The sequence below is a fragment of the Panthera onca genome, chromosome A2, assembly GCF_046562875.1.
Source record: "Panthera onca isolate mPanOnc1 chromosome A2, mPanOnc1 haplotype 2, whole genome shotgun sequence".
Classification (NCBI taxonomy): domain Eukaryota; kingdom Metazoa; phylum Chordata; class Mammalia; order Carnivora; family Felidae; genus Panthera; species Panthera onca.
Genome location: NC_138340.1, coordinates 41,507,166 through 41,528,751, shown reverse-complemented (window position 1 = coordinate 41,528,751; position 21,586 = coordinate 41,507,166). Strand labels below are relative to the sequence as shown.

Here is a 21,586-nt window from a genome sequence, read left to right as displayed (position 1 = left end):
AAAATTTCAAGTCAGATTGCACAATCCTCTGAGGAAAAATGAAGGAGGTTTGTGTACGACTGAAATAATAGTGGTTTTCATTTTTCTTTTCAAATTATATATACATTTATATGCAAGACATTTTTGTTATCACCTAGGAGAGAATACAGATAGAAAATGGTGCCCTTACAATATCCAACCTAAATGTGACTGATTCTGGCATGTTCCAGTGCATAGCAGAAAACAAACATGGGCTCATCTATTCCAGTGCTGAACTTAAGGTTATAGGTAAGACTAAGCTTCTCTTGTCATATTTTTTTTCTTAAATCCTCCCTTTTTGCTAGAACAAGAAGTATTTACTTCTCATATTACATTCCTATTGTTATAATATCATTCAGGGGTTTTAACCCGAGAATATATTTTAATGATTTCTAAAGGAAAGCCACAGTTGTAGGTGGAATAAGCCTCAAAGGTTGAAGTAGGGCAACAGTAAGGAACAGTGTCAACCTAAGACATCCTTAGGCAACTCTAATATTTTAAATGGAGCAATGCCTTTTAAGAGAATAAGTAAATTTGGTGGGTTTTGTTGTTGTTGCTGTTGTTGTTACTGGGCCAGAAAAGTAAATACTGGAATTCAAAACAATCATATATTGTTCCAAAAGGAGTTGCCTTTGGTTTGAATAACCCTGCTAGAAGCCTCAAACACTGGGCATACTGAAGTTTTCATTTAAAAGGCTCAACCATTTGAGATTCTGAATTATTTTCTTCTTGCACTTTAAGTATATGAAAAGACAGAAAATGTTATATGTTATATTGTGTTTAGGGCAGTTATCCAGAAAAACACTTTGTAAGTTGCAAATGCCTGAAAATCAACCAAAAAATTGTCAGGGCATAGCATAGTTATGACATAAATAAGAGAGAAAGTAGAAGGGAGATTTATCGCTACATGTAATTAAAATATAGATTTGGATCTGAACAGAATTTGATCCTGGCAGGACTCAAGCATCATCACCATCATCAGGCTCTATATGGTGTTCCCCAACACATTCAGTTTCCAGGAGCACAGTCAATACAGTGGAAAATACATGGCTTTCTGAATTGCTCATATAGAAGTCACAGTCCTGCATGTCATTGGCCTTGTGTACCTGATTTGGGCCACATACCCATGGCTGGTCCAATCCAATATGGCCCAAAGGTTGTAAGCACCTGCTAACTCAGCAGTCCTTAGCTGGGGATGATTTTGCCCCCAGGAAATCTTTGGAAATGTCAGGAGACATTTTTGGTTGTTACAGTGTTGGTGATAGATAGGGGAAAAGGGAACCAGTGTGTGTTACGGGCATCTTGTGAGTATAGGCCAGAAAGGCTACCCACAAATAATCCTACAATGTAAATATCCTACAGCGCGCATGACAGCCTCTCACAACAAATAATTATTCAGCCCAAAATGTCAGGTGCCGCACTGACATTACTGGAAGCAGTTCTCTCATCCTTCATGCCTGGTGGTTAGAAATGCATTCTCTGCAGTAGGAGGCCTGAAGTCTGGGAAGGGCAGATCATCAGCTGAAAATCTGGCTACTGTTATCCATGACAGGGAAGGTGGGGTATTATAACAAAAAGAGAGTAGAATTTGTACACAGTCTTAAGTTGAAGCACTACTATCTCTTGTATTAAATTAGCCTTATGAGTGATAGTTTATTCATCTTAAAATGGATGATTTCCTACCCAAAATGCTATATGAGGCTTTTGTATGGGAAAAATACTTTTAGTCAAAAGTGTCCTTTTAAGATCTTAATTTTTAAGGCCAACAACCCCTTGATAACGTATCTTCTTTATCCACACTCTTATATAGAATCACACGATATAATTCACTATATGATCTCCACTTACGAGAAAAATAAATTATATTCACTCGGGTTTGCTATAAGGCAGAGTATTAGACATTAGGAGAAATGCACTATGTTTAGTTAACTTTTTCTACATTTGCAATAAAAGACTGATTTTCTGATTAACGTATCATTTCATTCAAAGATACATTATTATGTATCTTGAATGTTCAGGTGTTGTTTCAGGATCAACATTCTGTTCGTTATCAGCAGACATAATGTTCTCTACATGTTATCATATTTAATGTGATACTAGAACATTAATATAATAATGCAGATTATAGATTTCTCCAACTCAGAAGTTAAACATAAGCATATGAAAATTTTATAATGGATGTTGATCAGTTTTATGCAAGACGATAATAATTCAGTATACTCAGCCTTCCTTCTAAAAACATTTACTGAGCACCTAAGTGCCAGGCACTGTGCCACATGCTGGGTCTTGGAGATCACAAGGGACAATGAACCTATTGTTGTCTGCATGGAACTAACTTTCTGTGATAAATGTTTTTCATTTTGATACGCTCATGATTGAGCTATTTTAAAACTTAATGGTGAAGTTTAGAAATTTCTACATAAAAAATTATCCCAAGATTTAGAACTTCTAGGAACATACAATGATTGGAATTACTTTTTGAGCTTTGAAATCCTGTGAGTGGTGCCCACTCAATTAAGTAAATCAAGTACTGACATCTGTGTGCCAGGAAACTTTGAATGTAGTTATAACCCATGCGCCTGGGTGACTCGGTTGAGCATCTGACTTCGCCTCGGGTCATGACCTTGCAATTTGGGAGTTCCAGCCCCTTGCCTGGAGCCTTCTTTGGATTCTCTCTCTCTCTCTCTCTCTCTCTCTCTCTCTCTCTTTGACCCTCCTCTGCTCACACTCTGTCTCTCTCTAAAAAATAAATCCACCTTAAAGAAAAATTTTAAGTAGTTGTAACCAATATTAGGCTGTATGTTAACCCAACTAAAATTTAAATTAAAAAATAAATAAAAGTCATTATGAAGTCAACCTTTGAACCCACAGGTATTTTAAAATGTTAAATTGAAAGTAAATTTTCATCCTCTCTTCCCTTTCAGCTTCTGCTCCCGATTTTTCAAAGACTCCAATGAAAAAGTTGCTTCAAGTGCAAGTGGGCAGCATGGTCAGCTTGGATTGTAAACCTAGAGCCTCTCCCAGAGCACTCCGTTCATGGAAGAGAGGAGATGTGATCGTGCAGGAGAATGAAAGGTATTTTATTGTCCAAAATAATGGTGATGTACTCTTCTTATTTTCCATAGTGATGTCAAAGTGGATTCTTAGTATGAAATGAGAAGCAGCAGCATTTCAGTAGAATATGAGGTGTTGAAGAACCAAGACAGTGGTAACTTTGAGTCTGTAATACTTTCTCTTTTTTTATTAAAAAAAATTTTTTTTAACGTTTATTTATTTTTGAGACAGAGACAGAGCATGAATGGGGGAGGGTCAGAGAGAGAGAGACACAGAATCTGAAACAGGCTCCAGGCTCTGAGCTGTCAGCACAGAGCCCGACGCGGAGCTTGAACTCACGGACCGCGAGATCATGACCTGAGCGAAGTCTGACGCTTAACCGACCGAGCCACCCAGGCGCCCCGAGTCTGTAATACTTTCATGAAGATAGTAATAAATTTTTGAAATCGGAAAAGGGTTGGATATATCATCTAGCTTCTTCCCACATAGAATACCTTATTTTATCAAGGATTTTCTCCTCAGTCACCTGGTAAGACTCAAAAGTAGAATGATGAAAGGTCTGTCCTAGACTCAGATGAGCCAATGTCCCAGGACAAAGTAGAGAAGACATAATGAGAGTATATGCCAAATAAATACCAATATTGCCATTTCCCTGTATTGAAATAACTTCTCATTCCTGGTTTTAGTTTAGACAAAGGCTTGCTTGGTTTCCTGACTATTGTAATAATGAAGAGGAAGAATGAGACTTAAAGGTATCACTTATAGTGCGGACTGACTGCCCAGGTTCAAATCTTCATTCAGCCTTTTACTTCCTCAGTGTAAAGCTTTCCATTTGGTGTCTCATTTTCTCATTTTTAATGAAGATGATAATTAGTATGTTATGAGGCTTGTTAGCTAGATGAAATACATAAATATCTATACAGCACTTAGGTCATTACCTGTCAGTGAGTAAGTGTAAGTATTGGCTATTATTATTATTTATTGAGTACTTAACTGCATGCCAGGTATTATGCTCAGAGCTTGTGATAGGTAGAATATTGACCCCAAAGATGTCCGTGTCCTTTTCCTGTAAACCTTTGATTGTGTTACATAGATGACCAAAGGTAATTAAAGTTGAAGATAGAATAAAGGTTGGTAAGCAGATGACTTTAAAATTTGAAGTTTATCCTGGATTATGTGTGTAGGTTCAAAGTAATCACCTGAATACTTGTAAGAGGAAGAGGAAGGCAAAAGAGTTTGTCAGAAACATATGATAATCAAAGATAAGGCAGGAGAGATTTCACACTTCAGAGGGACTTCAGTTGGTATTTTTGGTTTGGAAGATGGTGGAAGGGAGCCATGAGCAAATGAATTTGCCGTACTCTCTAAGATGGGAACAGCCCTCAGTTGACAGCCAATAAGAAAACAGGGACCTTAGTCCCATAGCCACAACAAACTGAATTCTGTCAACAACATGAAGGAGTGTTTAGTAATTCTCAACCTTCCCAAGGAATGCAGCCCTGATAATACCTTGATTTTGGCCCAGCAAGACCTATACTGGACCTCTGACTTCCAGAACTATATTGTAATAAATTTGTGCTGTTTAGGCCAAATTACTAAATTTGTAGTAATTTATTATAGAAGCAAGAGGAAATTAGGGCACCTGGGTGGCTCAGTCAGTTAAGCGTCCAACTCTTGGTTTTGGCTTAAGTCATGATTTTGCAGTTCGTGGGTTCGAGCCCCACATCAGGCTATGCACGGTCAGTGTGGAGCCTGCTTGGAATTCTCTGTCTCTCCTTGTCTCTGTGTTCCTCCCCTGCTCATGCTGGCTCTCTTTCTCAAAAGTAAATTAATAAATTAAAAAAAAAAAAAAGTCAAGAGGAAACTAATATAGAGCTCTGTGTGCATTATCTTTTTTAAACATCTCTGCAACTCTGTGATGTATAGATCATATTATCATCTCCATTTTACTAATGGGGAAAATAAAACTTAGATAATACAATTTGCCTAAAGTCACATAAGTCAAGATTTTAATCCCTGACTCTAGATATAACCACTAAGTATTTTCAATGTCACATTTTGTATAAGGAGCCCAGAATTTTAGAGGCCATCTCAGCCTTTGAAGTCATGGAATCCAGATTACTCTTTTGGAGATGAGGGAAAACAAACAATAAAACATTAGGTCAAAAAAATATGGATTAATTTTTTTTTTAATTACAAAGTCTTATTGCCGACAACCAAGTTGAACTGCTTTTATATTACCAAGACACCAAGGTATTTTTGTGAGTTGGTATGATAATACAATCTGCAATTCCTCCAGTATTTAATGGGAGACACTTCCATTAAAAAGGAGCCACAGCAGGATGACAAGGCAAAATTGTGAACTGAGTGATTAAACACAATCCAGCTAAATGCTGGGCCTCACAGAATAGATTTCTGGAATAGGAAGTTAATTAGTGATTTGGAGTTTAATTTTGTAAACCAGTTGAAACAAGTAAAGGCTTGTGGCACAAATTAGTTACTTGTGTCTGTACTGGAAGTTAAGTCTTCTCATGTAACTGCTGACTTTTCGTGTTAAAAAAGTTTTAAATAGTTTTAACTGTGTACATAAATTAAATAGTAGTTAAGTCCCAAGGATTTCAATGTTTTACACAATAATAAACCCACTTGTCCTCGCAGTAGTGCCTATAGTAGGCAGAGGTTTTTAATCTTAATTTCAAAAGAGGATAAGAAGATTAAGAGTTTTAGCAAGAGGCACACAAAGAGGGATTTACTCCCACATAGAGTAATGGGGTAATACAGGAAAAGAGAGTATAAATTCCAGAATCTGATCTGGGACTTCTGACTCGGCTCCTTACTACCTTGGTGTCATTAGATCTATTATGTAACACCTTTGAATCTTAATTTCCTCACTCACAAAAGAGATAATAATTCCTATGTTGCATAGTTACTATACAGCTAGCATTTAGCATAATGTCTGATATTTGCAGATATACTAATTGGTAAGAATAAGGATATTTTACAAATAAGATGTTGAAAGTAACAGTGACTAAGAAAGACAGATGCCTTTTGGTTGGGTGATTCGTTGGCTGGTTGATGTCTCTCAAGGTAGGCAGTTGGGACTATCTGGAATCCACAGTTGTCCAAAACACAGACCTCTTTTATCTTGCTTTACTCTCTTCACATCCTGAACCAAGATGGTTGCCATGGCTTTAGCTCCTCAATGTCATCTCCCAGTGACAGGAAGGAGGCAGGTAGAAATCAGGGTACACTTCTTCCTCTTTTTAGGAACGTCTCAGAATACGGCTATTTCCTTTATGCCTTATTGGGCAGAAATTAGTTAGCTGACCAAACTGAAATGCAGGGGAGATTGGGGAATATGGATTTTTTTTTTCTTTTGGCAGGACTGTATGCAATGAGAATTTGGGATTACATTTTTGTTTGTTTGTTTGTTTGTTTGTTTGGGTTTTTTCAAACTGGCATTATGTTTTAAGTAGAAAGAGGAAAACGATTTACTCTAACATGTATCATGTTCATCAGTGTTACTTCTATCCATTTCAGGACTACTGACCCTCCACTTTGTTTTAAGTATTTGTAACATCTCTTTGATGAATAAGAAAACTTTTAGATGTAAAAATAGGGTTAAAAAGAGGAAACATGTTTATGAAGAGGGTCCATAGTGTTGCAGTCCCTCCCAAGTATCTTAGTTTGAGCTTTTATAACACAATACCATAAACCAGATGGCTTATAAACAACAGAAATGTATTTCTCACAGCTCTGGGTGTGGTCATCCAAGATCAGGGTGCCAGCTTGGTCAAGTTCTGATAAGGGGCTTCTTCTCGGTTTCAGATGGCAGTCTTCTCCTTACATCCTCACATGACAGACAGAGCAAGAGAGCCCTCTGGGGTCTCATAAGGGCATTAATCTCATCCAGGAGGGCTCCCTGCTCATGACCTAATCACCTCCCAAAGGCCCAGCCTCTTAATACCATCACATTGGGGATTAGGATTTAACACATGAATTTTGGGGAGACTCAAACATTCAGTACATAGTACCGGGTCTGATTATTTGGATTTTGCTTTTATCTCTTTGGACAGCAAAAGTACTAATGAGTCGGAGCCTTGATGCTTAGGGGAAACGCTGCTAGAAGCAATTATTGAACAAGTTACACTTTTGAATCTTCTCCAAGTTCATGTGAAATCAGAGTGGGCCTCAGCCATCACTTGGCAGCAAAAGCCCCATGTCTGTCCCTCTTGACTTGGTCACAGCCTTAAGCCAAATTGAGGAAGCACTTTAAATGATAGATTTATTGTGGTTGTTGAATCATTGGCTGTTCTGACTTAAAACATCGAGATTCAAATCTCATTTGGGGGAACAAATGACACATTTGAAAATAGAAGACAAAATTTTTGATAGGGTATTTATGGCAGGATTGTAAATCCATTCGTTTTTTATGTTTTTTTCTTTTCCTTTTTCTTTATCTTTTGTATATGAACTTGGGTTTGTCACTGCATGAGGAACTTATAAATAGGAAAGCTTTCTCCAGCCTAGCGTAGGAAATGCTGGTGGCAAATACACTTTTGATTAAGCCAGTATATACATATACTTTATTATTTAAAGCCCAAATCAAGAAAAATAAATGTAAAAAAATAAAGTCTAAATCAGGAAAAGAAATTAAGGATTAAATATGTCTTAAAAATCACAAAAATTAATAAATATGTCTACTGCGTAAATCACACAATCACACAATGAATAATTATCTTCTACCTGGTTTGTAAGGTTTTATATCAGCACAATAACAGCTTTGTAATTAACGCATCAGGCATAGTAATGAGAATCTAAGTCACTGAGACAACTAAATTACAGAATCGCTTTGAAGAAATCAGGGTTATTGCTTTGAGGTCGAGAGAGCATCTCAAACTAAGGTACTAAAGGAATTACTTCCCAGCAGAGGTCTTAGAAAAGCTGTTCTGAATAGATTACAAGAGCTTACAATGTAAATAGTGATTCTTAAGGTCTTAAAATCAAGTGGTCATTCAGTCATTGGAAAATATTTTGAGCACCTACTCTGTGCTAGGAACTAGATATTTAATTTTTGTCAGAGAAGTCCATCCTCTTGTTGGTAGCTTTTCAGGTATACAGACAAGCGCAGTAAAACTCAATTGGTAAAGTACAGTATGTTCTGTGATTACCAGAGAAGGCTCCATCTCCAAATTAGGGATCTGAGCAGACTTCTGGAGAATGTAATATGTACAGCAAGACTTGAAAAATGACTAGAGTTCGCTGAAGAAGAATGCTTCAGAGGAAGGCATAAATACCTGAGTAGCTTCAGTTTACTTCAAGTGTGAAGTGTCTGGCAAGGGGGAATGCAGACAGAATAGGGCTATCGAGGTGAGCAGGAATCTTACTGAGAATGATGGTAAGCTAAATCAAGAAGTTTGGGCTTTATTCCATAGGCACTGAGAAACAACAGAGTAATATCAAAGTAGCAGAATTAAAAGATCAATTTTAATTTTGATTATTTTCTTTAAAAAAGCACAATGGTGGCAACAGAACATGGATTGGAGTGGCAGAAAGACTTGAGGGAAGAACCTCCCTTAGTAGTAATTCACCAGTCTGAACATGAGACTATTCTAGCCTGAACTGAAGAAATGGCAGTGAGAATGGAGAGAAGCATTGAGTATGAGAAGGGGTTAAATCCACAGGACATAGGAGTTGTTGATGAAATTAATGATTTGACAAAAACTTGAGAGGCAAGAATGAATCCTAAATTTCCAGCTTAGACATCACGGAGCATGGTAGACCTATTCAGTGAGAGAGAGAACATTACAGAAAGAGCAGAAGTCAGTGCAAATCCAAGTGCTATTTAGGATTGTTTGTGTTTGAATTGCTTGTTGGAAACCCAACTGGATATATGAGCATACAGAAGTTGACTAAATGAACCTGGAATTCAGGAGAAAACCTTGAGCTATAGGTAGAAATTTAGGTGTTCTGAGCATGACATGGTAGCTGTGAAACCATGGCCTTAGAATTGTCTTGAAACATACCTAACATTACCTGGTAGAGCATCAACACCTTACTTCTGAAGCTGATGGAAATTTACGCTGAGTAGAGAATCCTGTTTTTACAGTCTTTGTTAAATGACTAACAGTCATAATTTATAAAGAATCAATTTATTAAGTCAGGCGGAGAAAGAAGATACCGTATGTTTTCACTTATATGCGGAGCCTGAGAAACTTAACAGAAGACCATGGGGGAGGGGAAGGGAAAAAATAGTTAAAAAGGGGGAGGGAGGCAAACTATAAGAGACTCTTAAATACTGAAAACAAACTGACAGTTGATCGGGCATGGGGGAGAGGGAAAGTGGGTGATGGGCATTGAGGAGGGCACCTGTTGGGTTGAACAGAGGGTGTTGTATGGAAAACAACTTGACAACAAATTATATGTAATAAATAGATAGATACATAGATAGATAGATAGATAGATAGATAGATAGATAGGTAGATAGAAGCAAAAGAATCGATTTATTAAGTAAAAGTCAGCATAAGTCTCCTAGTATGCAAATATTCTAACCTTTGAAATTACTAGCATCGGGACTGGGCAAAGTTGTTGTTGTTTGCTATCTTGTTGTTTTGTTTTATATCTGTATCATCCAGTACTGAGAAAAGTTACTGTGCTTTTTCTCCCTGCAGGAAACAGCGGTTTCTGAATAAACAGAAATGCCCTGCCCCTTTGAGTGTTCAGTGGTATTACACCAAGTGTTGGTGTTTTACTGTTCTTTGATTCATTCATTCATTGGCTTATAATCCACATATTTTCAAAAAAGACTGGAGTGAAAATAGAATGTTTTTTCTCCTTAAGCAAAGTAAAATTGGAAAAGACTCTAGAGAATGCGAGCAGGCATGGTATTCAAGAAGAAATAGCCAGTTGGCATATTTTAAAGAATGGTTAGCTTTTCTGTATCACTTAGTGGTACTTAAAATGCATTAACCAATTATTTTTAAAAATAGGGCTTTCAGTTGAATGCTATTACTTACAGTAGTAAATATTTTATTGCAATAGCCTCAATTCAAAAAAAGTCAAAGAATGGCCCATTACTTCTAATTAAACACATTAAAATTGTTTCATATGTTCTAGGCAGCATTTAATATTATAGAAGTTTAAATGCTTTTTAAAGAAAAATAGTAAAGGGTTTTTTTCCAAATATTAATAGCCATAATCCACACAATGCTTTTAAAATGTATTAACCAATTCTTAGCATACATTTTACATATATTTAGAAACTGGCTTTCAAGTGCAATGAGGACGATGTGCTGTATGAATCCATTTATATGACATTGCTGAAAAAAGTACGGCTTTAGAGACAAAAAACAGTGATCACTGTTGCCAGAGTGGATGGAGAGGTTGACTGTTTAGGCACCTGGGAGAACTTTCAGGGGTGAGGGAATTATTCTAGGTCTTGACTGTGACAGTGGTTACATGTCCACATTGATTTGTTAAAACTCACCGAACTGCATACCAAAAGTGAATTACAATAAATATAAATTATACTTTCGTTTTTTTAAGCAAAATTTTACATGCAATCTTACACTCACCTCATCCTGAATTTGTGAGTAGCTTAAAGAAATTAAGGGCTCAAGAAATGCTCCCAGGAGGCCACTTTTGCCTTCTGTAAAACATTGAGCAATTCCATGACAGCACTTAGAAGCAGAATCAAAACTTTTGCCAGTAACCAAAATAATTCTGTCAGAGCAAGAACCACTTGGCATTTCTGCTCCTGCTACTACTAGTCACCACACTCTTGCTTTGTAAAGATGTGTCTAGGAGCTCTGTTACTATTCAGCAAATCTGTTAGATGGTGCTTCCCCTTATTTCAAGCTCTTAGACGAAGAAGAATGATACCTTTGCCAAAGTTTCAGTCTCCGTCCCTTCCCTATTCAACCACCTGTCTTGGCTCCTCTCTCTCTTATCACAGGAGAGTCTGTATTTTTTTTCATACTGTTCAAAATGCTGCTCCCTTGTCTATCTGCCTTCGGTTACCACCTCTCACCCAAAGAGCTGGATTTTGTTATCTTCCCCTTCATCCTAAGGCTACCATCTAAACAGCTGTTACTTCACAACTACCCTATGGATATGGAAGCTCAGTGGATTTTAGTTAATCTACCCTCGGGCAAACAGCTAAAATCTCAGGTAATTCTTTGCTCCTGTACCATTAGTTCCAAATTAATCTCTAGGTGGTAAATTTAGAAGATCAAAGGAGATTTTTATTTAATATGTGTGATGTTGCCACTTTCAGGACTTGGCTATTAGTTGAGTAAAGATTGACATTCCTGCTCCCTGTCTATAGGGAAGGTACTCGTGTTATCCACTAATTTGTCATATCTTTATTCAGCAGTGGGGGCTGCCCTCAGCACTAATACACAGATGAATACAAAACAGTAAGGGCCCTTAAAGAGCCCACAACACAATCTGTTTAGAGTTTGGAAAACTTAGCCATCAGTTACACTGGGATCGACTATATGGTCAAGGTGACCATATAATTTATTCTGTAAACTGAGAAGAGGAAGGGGGTACTGCTAGGAATCACCTCCAGGACAAGATGGATAAACTGGACATTGCCACCTTGCCTGCAGTGGAGGCGTACAGAAGCCAGTGAGAAGCAAAGAGAAGACATGCCAGCTCAGCCTTGGGAATTGGGAGAGCAGTTCCATAGAAGGAGAGGCATCTCAAAGGAAGTACCCCCAGAGCTATGTTTTGAATGATATGTAAAATCCAGCAGAACAAAAGAGCAGGGAAAACACCATGTGAACAAAATGGTTGATGACATAGACAGGAGGCGAAACTACATATTCATTCCAATTGTGTCCGTGCTGAAGTTCACAAATGATCAGGAAAATAAAAGAGCCTGAACTGAGTTCTTTCCCACATAGACAGCCATCTCTCTCCCTTCAAAGGAAATGAGCATCGGAAGATCTTTTTAATTAAAGGGGAGATTGAGATAGCTGGGTAAAAATACAACCATCTTAGAGAATAGAGAGCAGCCCTCTTCCCTGTCTGGGTTCCCTAATCCACACCTCCATTTTTCTCATGCTTCCAGCTGTTAAGGGAAGAGGAAAGGGCACGTTTGCCCCTTAAGTCCCATACCCTATGAGAAGATTAAGCTATTACTTAACAGTGAAGTTAAGAGAAGAATCAATGGAATCCAGATTTTTGGTTTTGGATGGGCTCTTAGGAAGCCATCCCAATCACTTCCTCTCTGCTGCATCCCACCTGCCAACCACCAGTACATGCCCACAGAGCTTCTCCCATTAACTATGGACATCTAAGTTTCCGAATGTGTACTTGTATTAGTATTTACATCAATTATTTATGCCTAATGGGCATGCAGCATACTAAATACTGTACACATTATTCACTGTGTCAGATGAAGGTAAATCTATGTTTAATTTGTTTCTTGATTTAATTGTAACACATGGAAAGAGCAAAGCATCAGAATCAGAAAGGTGTGTGTCAGATTTTGGCCCTTTCACTTAAGACCTAGGTGGAGCTAGACAGGTTATTTAATTTCTGAGTCTTGTTTCTTTATTTGTGCCAGAAATTCTTTTTTTTTTAATTTTTTAATGTTTATTTTTTGAGAGAGAGAGAGAGAGAGATAGAGACAAAGTGTTAACTGGGGAAGGGCCGAGAGAGAGAGGGAGACACAGAATCTGAAGCAGGTTCCAAGCTCCAGGCTGTTAGCACAGAGCCCAATGCAGGGCTTGAACTCACGAACCGCAAGATTGTGACCTGAGCCGAAGTCGGATGCTTAACCAACTGAGCCACCCAGGTGCCCCTTTTGCAGAAATTCTTATTGCAAAGTTAGGCAGTATGTTAGGTGACATTTGCTTGGCACATACTCTTAGCAAAGGTTGAACAAAAATACTGACCTGTCCTGACAAAGAAAGAAAGGACCAAGTTTCCTTTGGAAAGATTATTTCCAACTCTGTCCCTGCTCCATTTCTCTCACATTTCTTTATCTCAGTGGACTCTAGTTATAAAGATAAAAATAAGGTAGTATGTTTGAAGCATCTCCTACTGTGGCTTCTATATATATGCTCTCCAAAAAAGCACCTGTTGATGTCGTTTTTAATATTAACTTTTTTTATCATGTTGCTCAGATGCTTTAGGAGTAATAAGACTGAGTTAAAAAGAAATGTGAGCAGGGGCACCTGGCTGGCTCAGCTGGTAGAGAGTGCAACTCTTAACCTTGGGGTTATGAGTTCGTGCCCCATGTTGGGTGTGGAGATCAAAAAAACATTGTGAGTAAAGACATTTGTTTTCTATAACACTCAGTTGAGTTTTCCATTATCTAAACTTCCTAAACAAATAAATTTTACCTAAATGTTATTAAAGAAATTGCTGTTTTTATAAATCATATCTGCTAAATTTTGCAGATGACCATGTAAAAACTCAGATTGATTTTTAAGAATTATAAAAGTTAAGGCCACTTTAAAATATTTTGTCAGTGTCATGATTTTGGTAGGAGAAAGCTGGTTAATGAATTTAAATGTGCTGGACATTGGAATCTACTTCAAGCCAGTTGCTTGTTACAAGCGGGTAAATTAATTCATACCCATACTCAGCATAAATGTTTATTTACTGGGTGTCATCACCCAAACCACATTTCTTTGGTCATAGGGCATTTCTTGCTCAAGCCCACAAATCCCACACTCACTTGCCTAATAGCCCAGTCAATGTTCTGTATGCCACTTCTCAATGAAAATTGAAAAAATAAAAATATTAATGCTATTATAGAAACATGCATTATCATTACATACTACTTTTGCATTTTTTCTGCTAATATGTTTAAGATAGGAAAAATCAGATGCTTTCTCTCAAAGTACGAATATTGACTCTTAAGACTATCAAGTTAGAGGGGCACCTGGGTGGCTCAGTCGGTTAAAGCACCTGACTTCAGCTCAGGTCATGATCTCACTGCTCATGAGTTCGAGCCCTGCATCAGGCTCTGTGCTGAAAGCTCAGAGCCTGGAGCCTGCTTCCAGTTCTGTCTCCCTCTCTCTCTGCCCCTCTCCCACTCATGCTCTGTCTCTTTCTCTCAAAAATAAATAAACGTTAAAAAAATTTTTAAGACTATCAAGTTAGAGGACAGGGCTGCATACCATTGCCTTTTGATAATTTTTAAAAGAAGGGAGAAAGAAACAAAATTCTCATTTCATCCTGCCTTTTTGCTCCTGCAATTTCCTCTGTCTGGAATATCTTTTCTTCTCAACCTAGAGAACCCTTCCTTATCACTCAAGGTACAGCTTTTTGTTACTCATAATGGGAAGCCTTCCCCCAAGCCAGGAAGGCAAGATTAATTTCTCTTTCTTCTGCGTTACCCTTGTGGTTTCTTTATCCAACTGTATCATCTAGCAGGACATATTATAACTATTTGTGCAGAAGGCCATCTTACCTGGATTCTCAGAGAGCCTTTTGCTTATCTATTTTTATAGCCTCAGACTCTGCTGCATACATGTTTGTTCATTTCAAGATTCATTTATTCATCAAATATTTAACATCCACTGTTCCCATTAACTATTGTTGCATAACAAATCACTCTGAAAGCTAATGGTGGAAAATAACAGTCACTTTGTTCGATTTCATTGTTGTATGGGTCAGAATTGGGAAAAGGCTTGGCTAGGCTTGACTAAGTGTTCTCTCAGGGTGTCTCCCATTATTGCAGTCAGGAGCCAGAAGAATGGGGAGCTATCTATGCACTGCGGTCTCTTTGGCAGCCCCAAGGCCCTTCCATGTGATATCTCTACGTGGACTAGTTTGGGCTTCCTTACAACATGGTGGCTTTGGGGAGTTGAAATGCTTACAAGAAGCTGATGGGTTCAAGAGTGAATATTCAAGGTAGCAAGATGGAAGATGAGTCACCTAGGCTCAGAAGACACAACACCTCACTTTTCTAGCATTCCACTGGTTATAAGGGAATCACCAAGCTAACTAGATTCACAGGGAGGGGAATTAGACTCTACCGCTTGATGAGACAGTAGCAAGATTCTAGGGGAGCATGTGGGATGCAAAATCTAACTGTGGCCACCTTTGGGAAGTGCATTCTGGCACACCTACATCATGCCCTGGGCTTTGAGGAAACCACGCGAACAAGGCAGCCACAGTTCTTTCCTCATGGGACTTGCAGAAGGGAAATACAGAATGCAGATAAACTGAAAAGACCTCATAGAGATTCCAGAAGAGAGAGGAAGAATACATAGAAGTTAAAAAGATTTTTTTTTTAGCCATAATGAAAAAAATATATGATTTTATAGAGTTTTTAAAGAAAAAGCATCAGGGGCGCCTGGGTGGCTCAGTCGGTTGAGCATCTGACTTTGGCTCAGGTCAGGATCTCGCAGTTCGTGAGTTCAAGCCCTGTGTTGGGCTCTGTGCTGGTGGCTCAGAGCCTGGAGCCTGTTTCAGATTCTGTGTCTCCCTCTCTCTGCCCCCTCCCCGCTCATGTTCTGCCTTTCTCTGTCTCTCAAAAAATGGACAAATGTTAAAAAAATTTTTTTTCTAAAGATAAGGAAAGGAAAGAGAAAAGAAAAAAGAAAAGAAAAGAAAAAAGAAAAGGGGTCATTGAGGAAGTAACTTTGGGGCAGATAACTAAATGGTAATAAAGGATCATGCCAAGAATTGGGAGAAGTGCCTTCTGGGAAGACACCCCAAAAAGGCAAAGGCTTAGAGATGGGAATGAGATTGATGAAAGCCAGTGTCTCTGAGGTGTCATGTGTAAATCAGGAGAGTAATAAAATATGAAGTCTCAGAAAGACAATAAAATAAACAAATAAATAAAATATGAAGTCTCAGAGATGAGAGCCTTAAAGACCATGATAAAAATGTTGGATTTTATTTTAAATAGAGTAAGAAGTCATTTGAGGTCTTTTTTTTTTTAATGTTTATTTATTTTTGAGAGAGAGAGCACATGTGTGAGCAAGTAGGGGAAGTGAATGGGGAAGGGGCAGAGAGAGAAAGAGAGAGTCAGAACCTTAGGCAGGCTCCCTGCTATCAGCACAGAGTCTATCACAGAGCTTGAACCCACAAACCCTTGAGATCTTGACCTGAGTTGAAATCAAGAGTTGGATGCTTAACCAACAGAGCCACCCAGGTGCCCCGAAGTTATTGGAGGTCTGTATGCAGGGATGTGACATGATCTGGTTAAAAGATAACTCTGGCCGACACGTGTAAGGTGGATTAATGAAAGAAAGGAGGGGAGCAAAAAATCTGCTTAGGAAGCAGTTGTAGTTGGCAGGACAGGATTTACTGGAGGCTTGATTTAGGGTAACAGTAAATGAAATGGAGAAAAGAAGAGACTATGTATTTTGACAACGGAGTTGGATGAATTTGTTCATTAGATATAAAAAATTTCATGCCAGATGATCACATTTTACAGTTAGTTGTGCATGAGTTATATGTATTTCCCGTCAGCCATTAGACTGTAAATTTTCAAAGGGTAGGGGCTAGTTCTTATTTTCCAAAACACTTAGAGCATCGTAAGTCCTCAAAAAATATTTATTGAAGTGAATTTCATTCTTTATTGAGTAGCTTCCATTTCTTAAAAATACCTATAATTTTCTTATTTAGTGTACCACAACGTCTTACAAATACATAAAATCGTTTTGTTTTTTTTTTACATAGAAGGTTACTTGAGTCTTCCTACTGAAAATAAGAAAGGTTCCATATTTTAATTCTTCCTCCTCGCTGAACCCTTAACAGAATTATGGGTAGATAGATGGGTGGATGGATGGTTGATTAGGTGAGGTACCATTCCACTTCCATAAAAAAGAATAAACGTGTTTCAGAGGTGATGGTTGCTACCTCCCACATTTCAATGCTAGAAGGAGTTATTCATAATTTAGGATCTGTTGTGTAAGTTCTAATGAGTTGGTGCACTGAGTTAAATTTCCTAGTGGCCAACAAACTTAAAAACAATTCAATTTGCACTTTAACCTGTTTTCCACTCCCTGATTTTATTTGTGATATTTTTAAATTCTATCTTAATGAAGATTTCATTGCTAGAGCCATTTCTGTGGGAAGATGAAAGCATTTGACCATTTGTGAGTATGCCATCCTGAAAAAAAAAATCTTTAATTGAGGTTGAATGTATAAGTCTATCTTGTTTGGGAAAAAATTATTTCCTGGCCTTTTACATTCAAATACTAAAGAAAGAGACATGTTTAACTTTACCTTTAAGATTTTATTAGGCACTTAATTTTCCATGGTATTTGTTAATTTACTTAATTGGGAAAATGGTAGTATTTTAAAACTTGATATAAATTACATGTTTTTCTAGGTGCTTAAAATATTTTCACCTCTCTATATTTATTATTTCTTTATTACTCAAGCCTCATTTTAATAGCTTGATGTCTTCTATATTCTAGTTTATTTCATTTACACATAGCATATTTCATTCTTAAAAGAACTTGAGACAGTTTATCAAATGTACACACAAAGTGAACACTGAGGAGAAGAAATTGAGGAGAAAAAAAAAATGCCAGCATTCCATTTGTCTAGAATGTAAGTTATATTAGGACAGCCTGAATTCTTACCAGTGAATCCTTACTGCTTATTACAGAGCATGGTCCATAGTACATGTTCAATAAGTAGTTGTTGAGTGAGTGTCTGAGTAAGTTTACAAAATGTTTGCCAACAGATCTGTTCACTTTGTTTAGATGCACAATTTTGGCTCAGAGATTTCTGCTAACAAAGGAACAGAGAGAAATACTGCCAATTATATAATTCAGGATGTCCATAAATGGTGAAGCGAAACCATTTAATAAGGAGATACGCTACTCGTCCTAGGCAGAAATATACAAAAGTGTATATCTGAATCCAATGGGTTGTCATGAAGAGAACACTGAGGAATGTAGTACTAACAGTCAACATTCTTAAAATAAAAGAAAGTGACTTCTCAATGAGTAATAAAGATTTTTTTTCCTTTTTCTTCGCAATCCAAAGGGTAACTTTGAGTATTAAGACTCAAGGTTCTTGAGAAAGAGATAGACCACATTTCTCCTAATTTTCCATGAATATTATTTCTCACATGTATGCTTTTAGTAAGCTTGGAAGAGAAATTGTTTCAAGGTTATGTTCAGTGCCAAGAACCTAGAGTACACAGAAAGGGCTGCTATGAAAATGAAGAGTCAGTGCTTAAAGAGTTAATTATGCTAGTATTAAAGTTTATATCATCTTACTGAAGGTGTGGTGGCTTAGCAGAACCTGCGTGATAGACAATGATCACAGCTCTGCATGGTGGAGGGACAAGAAAATACAGATTATTAGGATTGAGATTTTTGTCAGAAAACAGTTTGGGACCCACCCCAGGTTACGGATGAATGTGTGGCCTGATAATTGTACATTCTTGAGCTATGCAACATTACTGTTTTTTTTTTTTTTTTTTAAGTGAGGCTTCGTTGAGGGGCACCTGGGTGGCTCAGTCAGTTAAGAGTCTGACTGCAGCTCAGGTCATGATCTCATGGTCTGTGCATTCGAGCCCCACATTGGGCTCTGTGCTGACAGCTCAGACCCCGGAGCCTGCTTCGGATCTACGTCTCCCCCTCTCTCTCTCTGCCCCTCCCCGGTGCTTGCTTGCTCTCTCTCTCTCTCCCTCCCTCCATCCCTCACTCAAAAATAAATAAATAAACATTAATTTTTTTTAAATAAAAAATAAGTGAGGTATAGTTGGCATACAATGTTACGTTCATTTCAGGTGTGCAACATAGTGATTCCACAAGTCTATATGTTAGGCTATGCTCACCAAAGGGGTAGCTACCATCTGTCACCATACAATACTATAACAATACCATTGACTATGTTCCCCATGCTGTGCCTTTCATCCCCACGACTTAAGCATTCCATAACTGAAGCGTGTACCTCCCATTCCTCTCCATCCCTTTTTCCCATCACCCAAAACCCTCCCCTCTGGCAACCACCAGTTCTCTGTGTCTATATTACCCCCCCATTTTTGTGCAAGATAGTTTTTAAGGAGCTAATCACCAAATGTACACAGTCATCATGAAGGAAAATCTTGATAAGGTGCATCTAAAAAGGCTAACACTGAAGCATCCAAGACAGAGAGGTTTCAAACACAATCTTGTTATCATTGGATGAGTTGAATTGCTAACAGGAGCTGCCAACGTGGTGTCCACAGAACCTTAGATGATTCATCTTGAATTTTATCACATCTGTTGTAATTGTTTTGTATGCATGTGTATTTGTCCTGCGTAGAGTCCTCCAGACTTTTCAAATAGTCGAAGAACTCTGTATCTCAGCAAGGTTAGTCACACTGCAAAAGTAAATGACCACTTATATATTGATGGGTATCTAAAATAGAAGATGGCCTTGGATTTGGAATAGTGGGGCCAAAACCGTCCTATGTTGCAAGAGCATGATATCACGGCAGGTGTTTCGGGGGCCACTCCTGATTTGTGATAAAACTTTGTACTCTCTTTATAGAAGATTGTCTCTGAACCTTTCATATTGGTTAAGACAGCAAATATATATTGAAAAAATATTATGTGCATGGCACCAACTTGTACTTGCTTATATATCCTTTAGGGATATGGGAACTATAGCTGAGGAGTATTTTAAGGATATTACTCAGAATTATTAGATAAGTTGCAGAAACTGACTCAAGGATGGATAGAAAACTGGGTGGCTCCAGAAATCCCGGCAGAAGGAATTGTATCATCTTCTCAGAGCAAGGGCTGGAAGGAATGAACCATCATTTTTGTCTTTGCGTCCCGAATTAAAGTTGAAGGAGGGAGAATCCAATGGGCATAGCTTAGAATACTGTTACTGAAAGTGTGGTTCCCATATCAGCCACACCAGAAATCACCTGGGAACTTGTTAGAAATGTAAATATTTGGGCCCTATCCCAGATCTAATGTGATGGTGGATCCAGCAACCTGTATTTTAAGGAGTCCTCAAGGTGACTGGGATACAACAAAGTTTGGGAAACTCTATTTGTGTCATGTATCTATCCCTCAGTATGGAAAGCACAGGGGATATTGAGACATATCCCCACCAAGACTGCATAGAAGAGGTGAAATGAATTCCCCAAAGGAAGATCCATGTCATTTACCAAAGAGGAATCACTTCTGGACAGCCAAAAACATCCGGCATCTTCCATATCCTTTGAGTTACTGAATTTTCCTTTTGCACATAACGTGTCTTGCATGTTAGTATTCTTGATGGGGGTGAATTCCATTCCAGAGAGGCTAAACTCTGAGAAGAGCACCCAAGCAAGTAACACTTGGATCGCTTTTTGACCCCTCCCCACAGAAAGTGTCTGACTCTTGAACTGAGTGGAAAACATTGACATTAAAACTCAGCCCCCTCCTTTCTCTTTGGTGTCTGCCTGCCTACAGAGAACGCATATATTTTGCTGTTCTCTTTGCCATGCGGTTAGGGAGCTTGTGCTTACAGGGAGGGCCTGGGGTTGTCCACCTGTGCCAAGGTGCTTAGGTCTGTCTAATTCTGGGATGAAATATCAGGAAACCATGCTACTCACTTAAGCAATTTTCATCAGCTTTATATGGAGTATAAGCAAGAGAGCTGACATTTGATTGTCCTTGATTTCACTTATGAGTCTCTGTCTCACGCAAGGGAGAATAGTGTCAAGTATGGCTACCCTTTGAGCCTTAATAAGTATTCCCTTTGAGACTTTCTTTTAAATATGTGAGCCATCGGAGAGTTGTTTATTTGCCTTGTTTGTTTTACTCCCTCATACATCTAAATATTTATCGTTTTTGCAGACACTTCATTGATAAGGATTTGAATGTTTCAAAGGAATTACCTCTAGCCCATGAATTACTTAGATGAGTACTTCTATATAACAATTTGAAGTGGAAATCCCCTTTTAGGGGCCTATTGTTCTTTTGGCTTGATTCCATTTTAGAAGAAAACCTATTGCATCACTGTTATAACAAAAATTTAGCTCTAGATGTATTTGTCATGATAGACATGGTTTTGGAAAGGTTTTATAAAAGTAATAATTATGCTCCTGTATAATCGATTCTCTTCTTATGGATATGAAGCAATGTTCATTGATATGAAAAAAGGACATTTCTCTAGGACCTTGGGTGCCTGTTCCATGTAATGTGTGTGTCCAACAAAATAACAACGCCGCATATTATTAGCCTACTGCTTGTTCAAAAATAGGATAATTAACTGCCGAATCTTCTCCTCTCTGCCTCTCTTTTCCTTGGAGATGTGCCAACCAATAAATCACTAACCTAACACTGTTGAATTTATAAGACGAAAGCCCAAAATGGCACAGCTAAAAGAATGAAAATTCTAATATTATTTTCCTAAATAGTGTGTGTACGTTATCTTTGAACTCAGGGGGCAGAAGTTATTTCACCAAGCATTTGGGGCTGAGAGGGAGCTGGAAATGAGAACATTACGCTCGGTGCTCTTTTACACCGACACTTATTTTCTCATGCATTTTCATCAATTTATACTTGTTTTTCTTAACTGTCATTATTTATCCTGTAAT

At 38.0% G+C, this 21,586-nt stretch overlaps 1 protein-coding gene across 2 annotated transcripts in view; it reads left to right on the top strand.

Moving 5' to 3' along the window:
- CNTN3 (contactin 3) overlaps positions 1-21,586 on the top strand; it is a 350,559-nt gene that overhangs the window by 256,910 nt on the left and 72,063 nt on the right. For both annotated transcript variants that reach the window (XM_060631569.3, XM_060631568.3), the window contains exons 10-11: positions 138-267; positions 2,943-3,093. In XM_060631569.3, the coding sequence (XP_060487552.2) occupies positions 138-267; positions 2,943-3,093 (281 nt within the window). The remainder of the gene's footprint in view (positions 1-137; positions 268-2,942; positions 3,094-21,586) is intronic.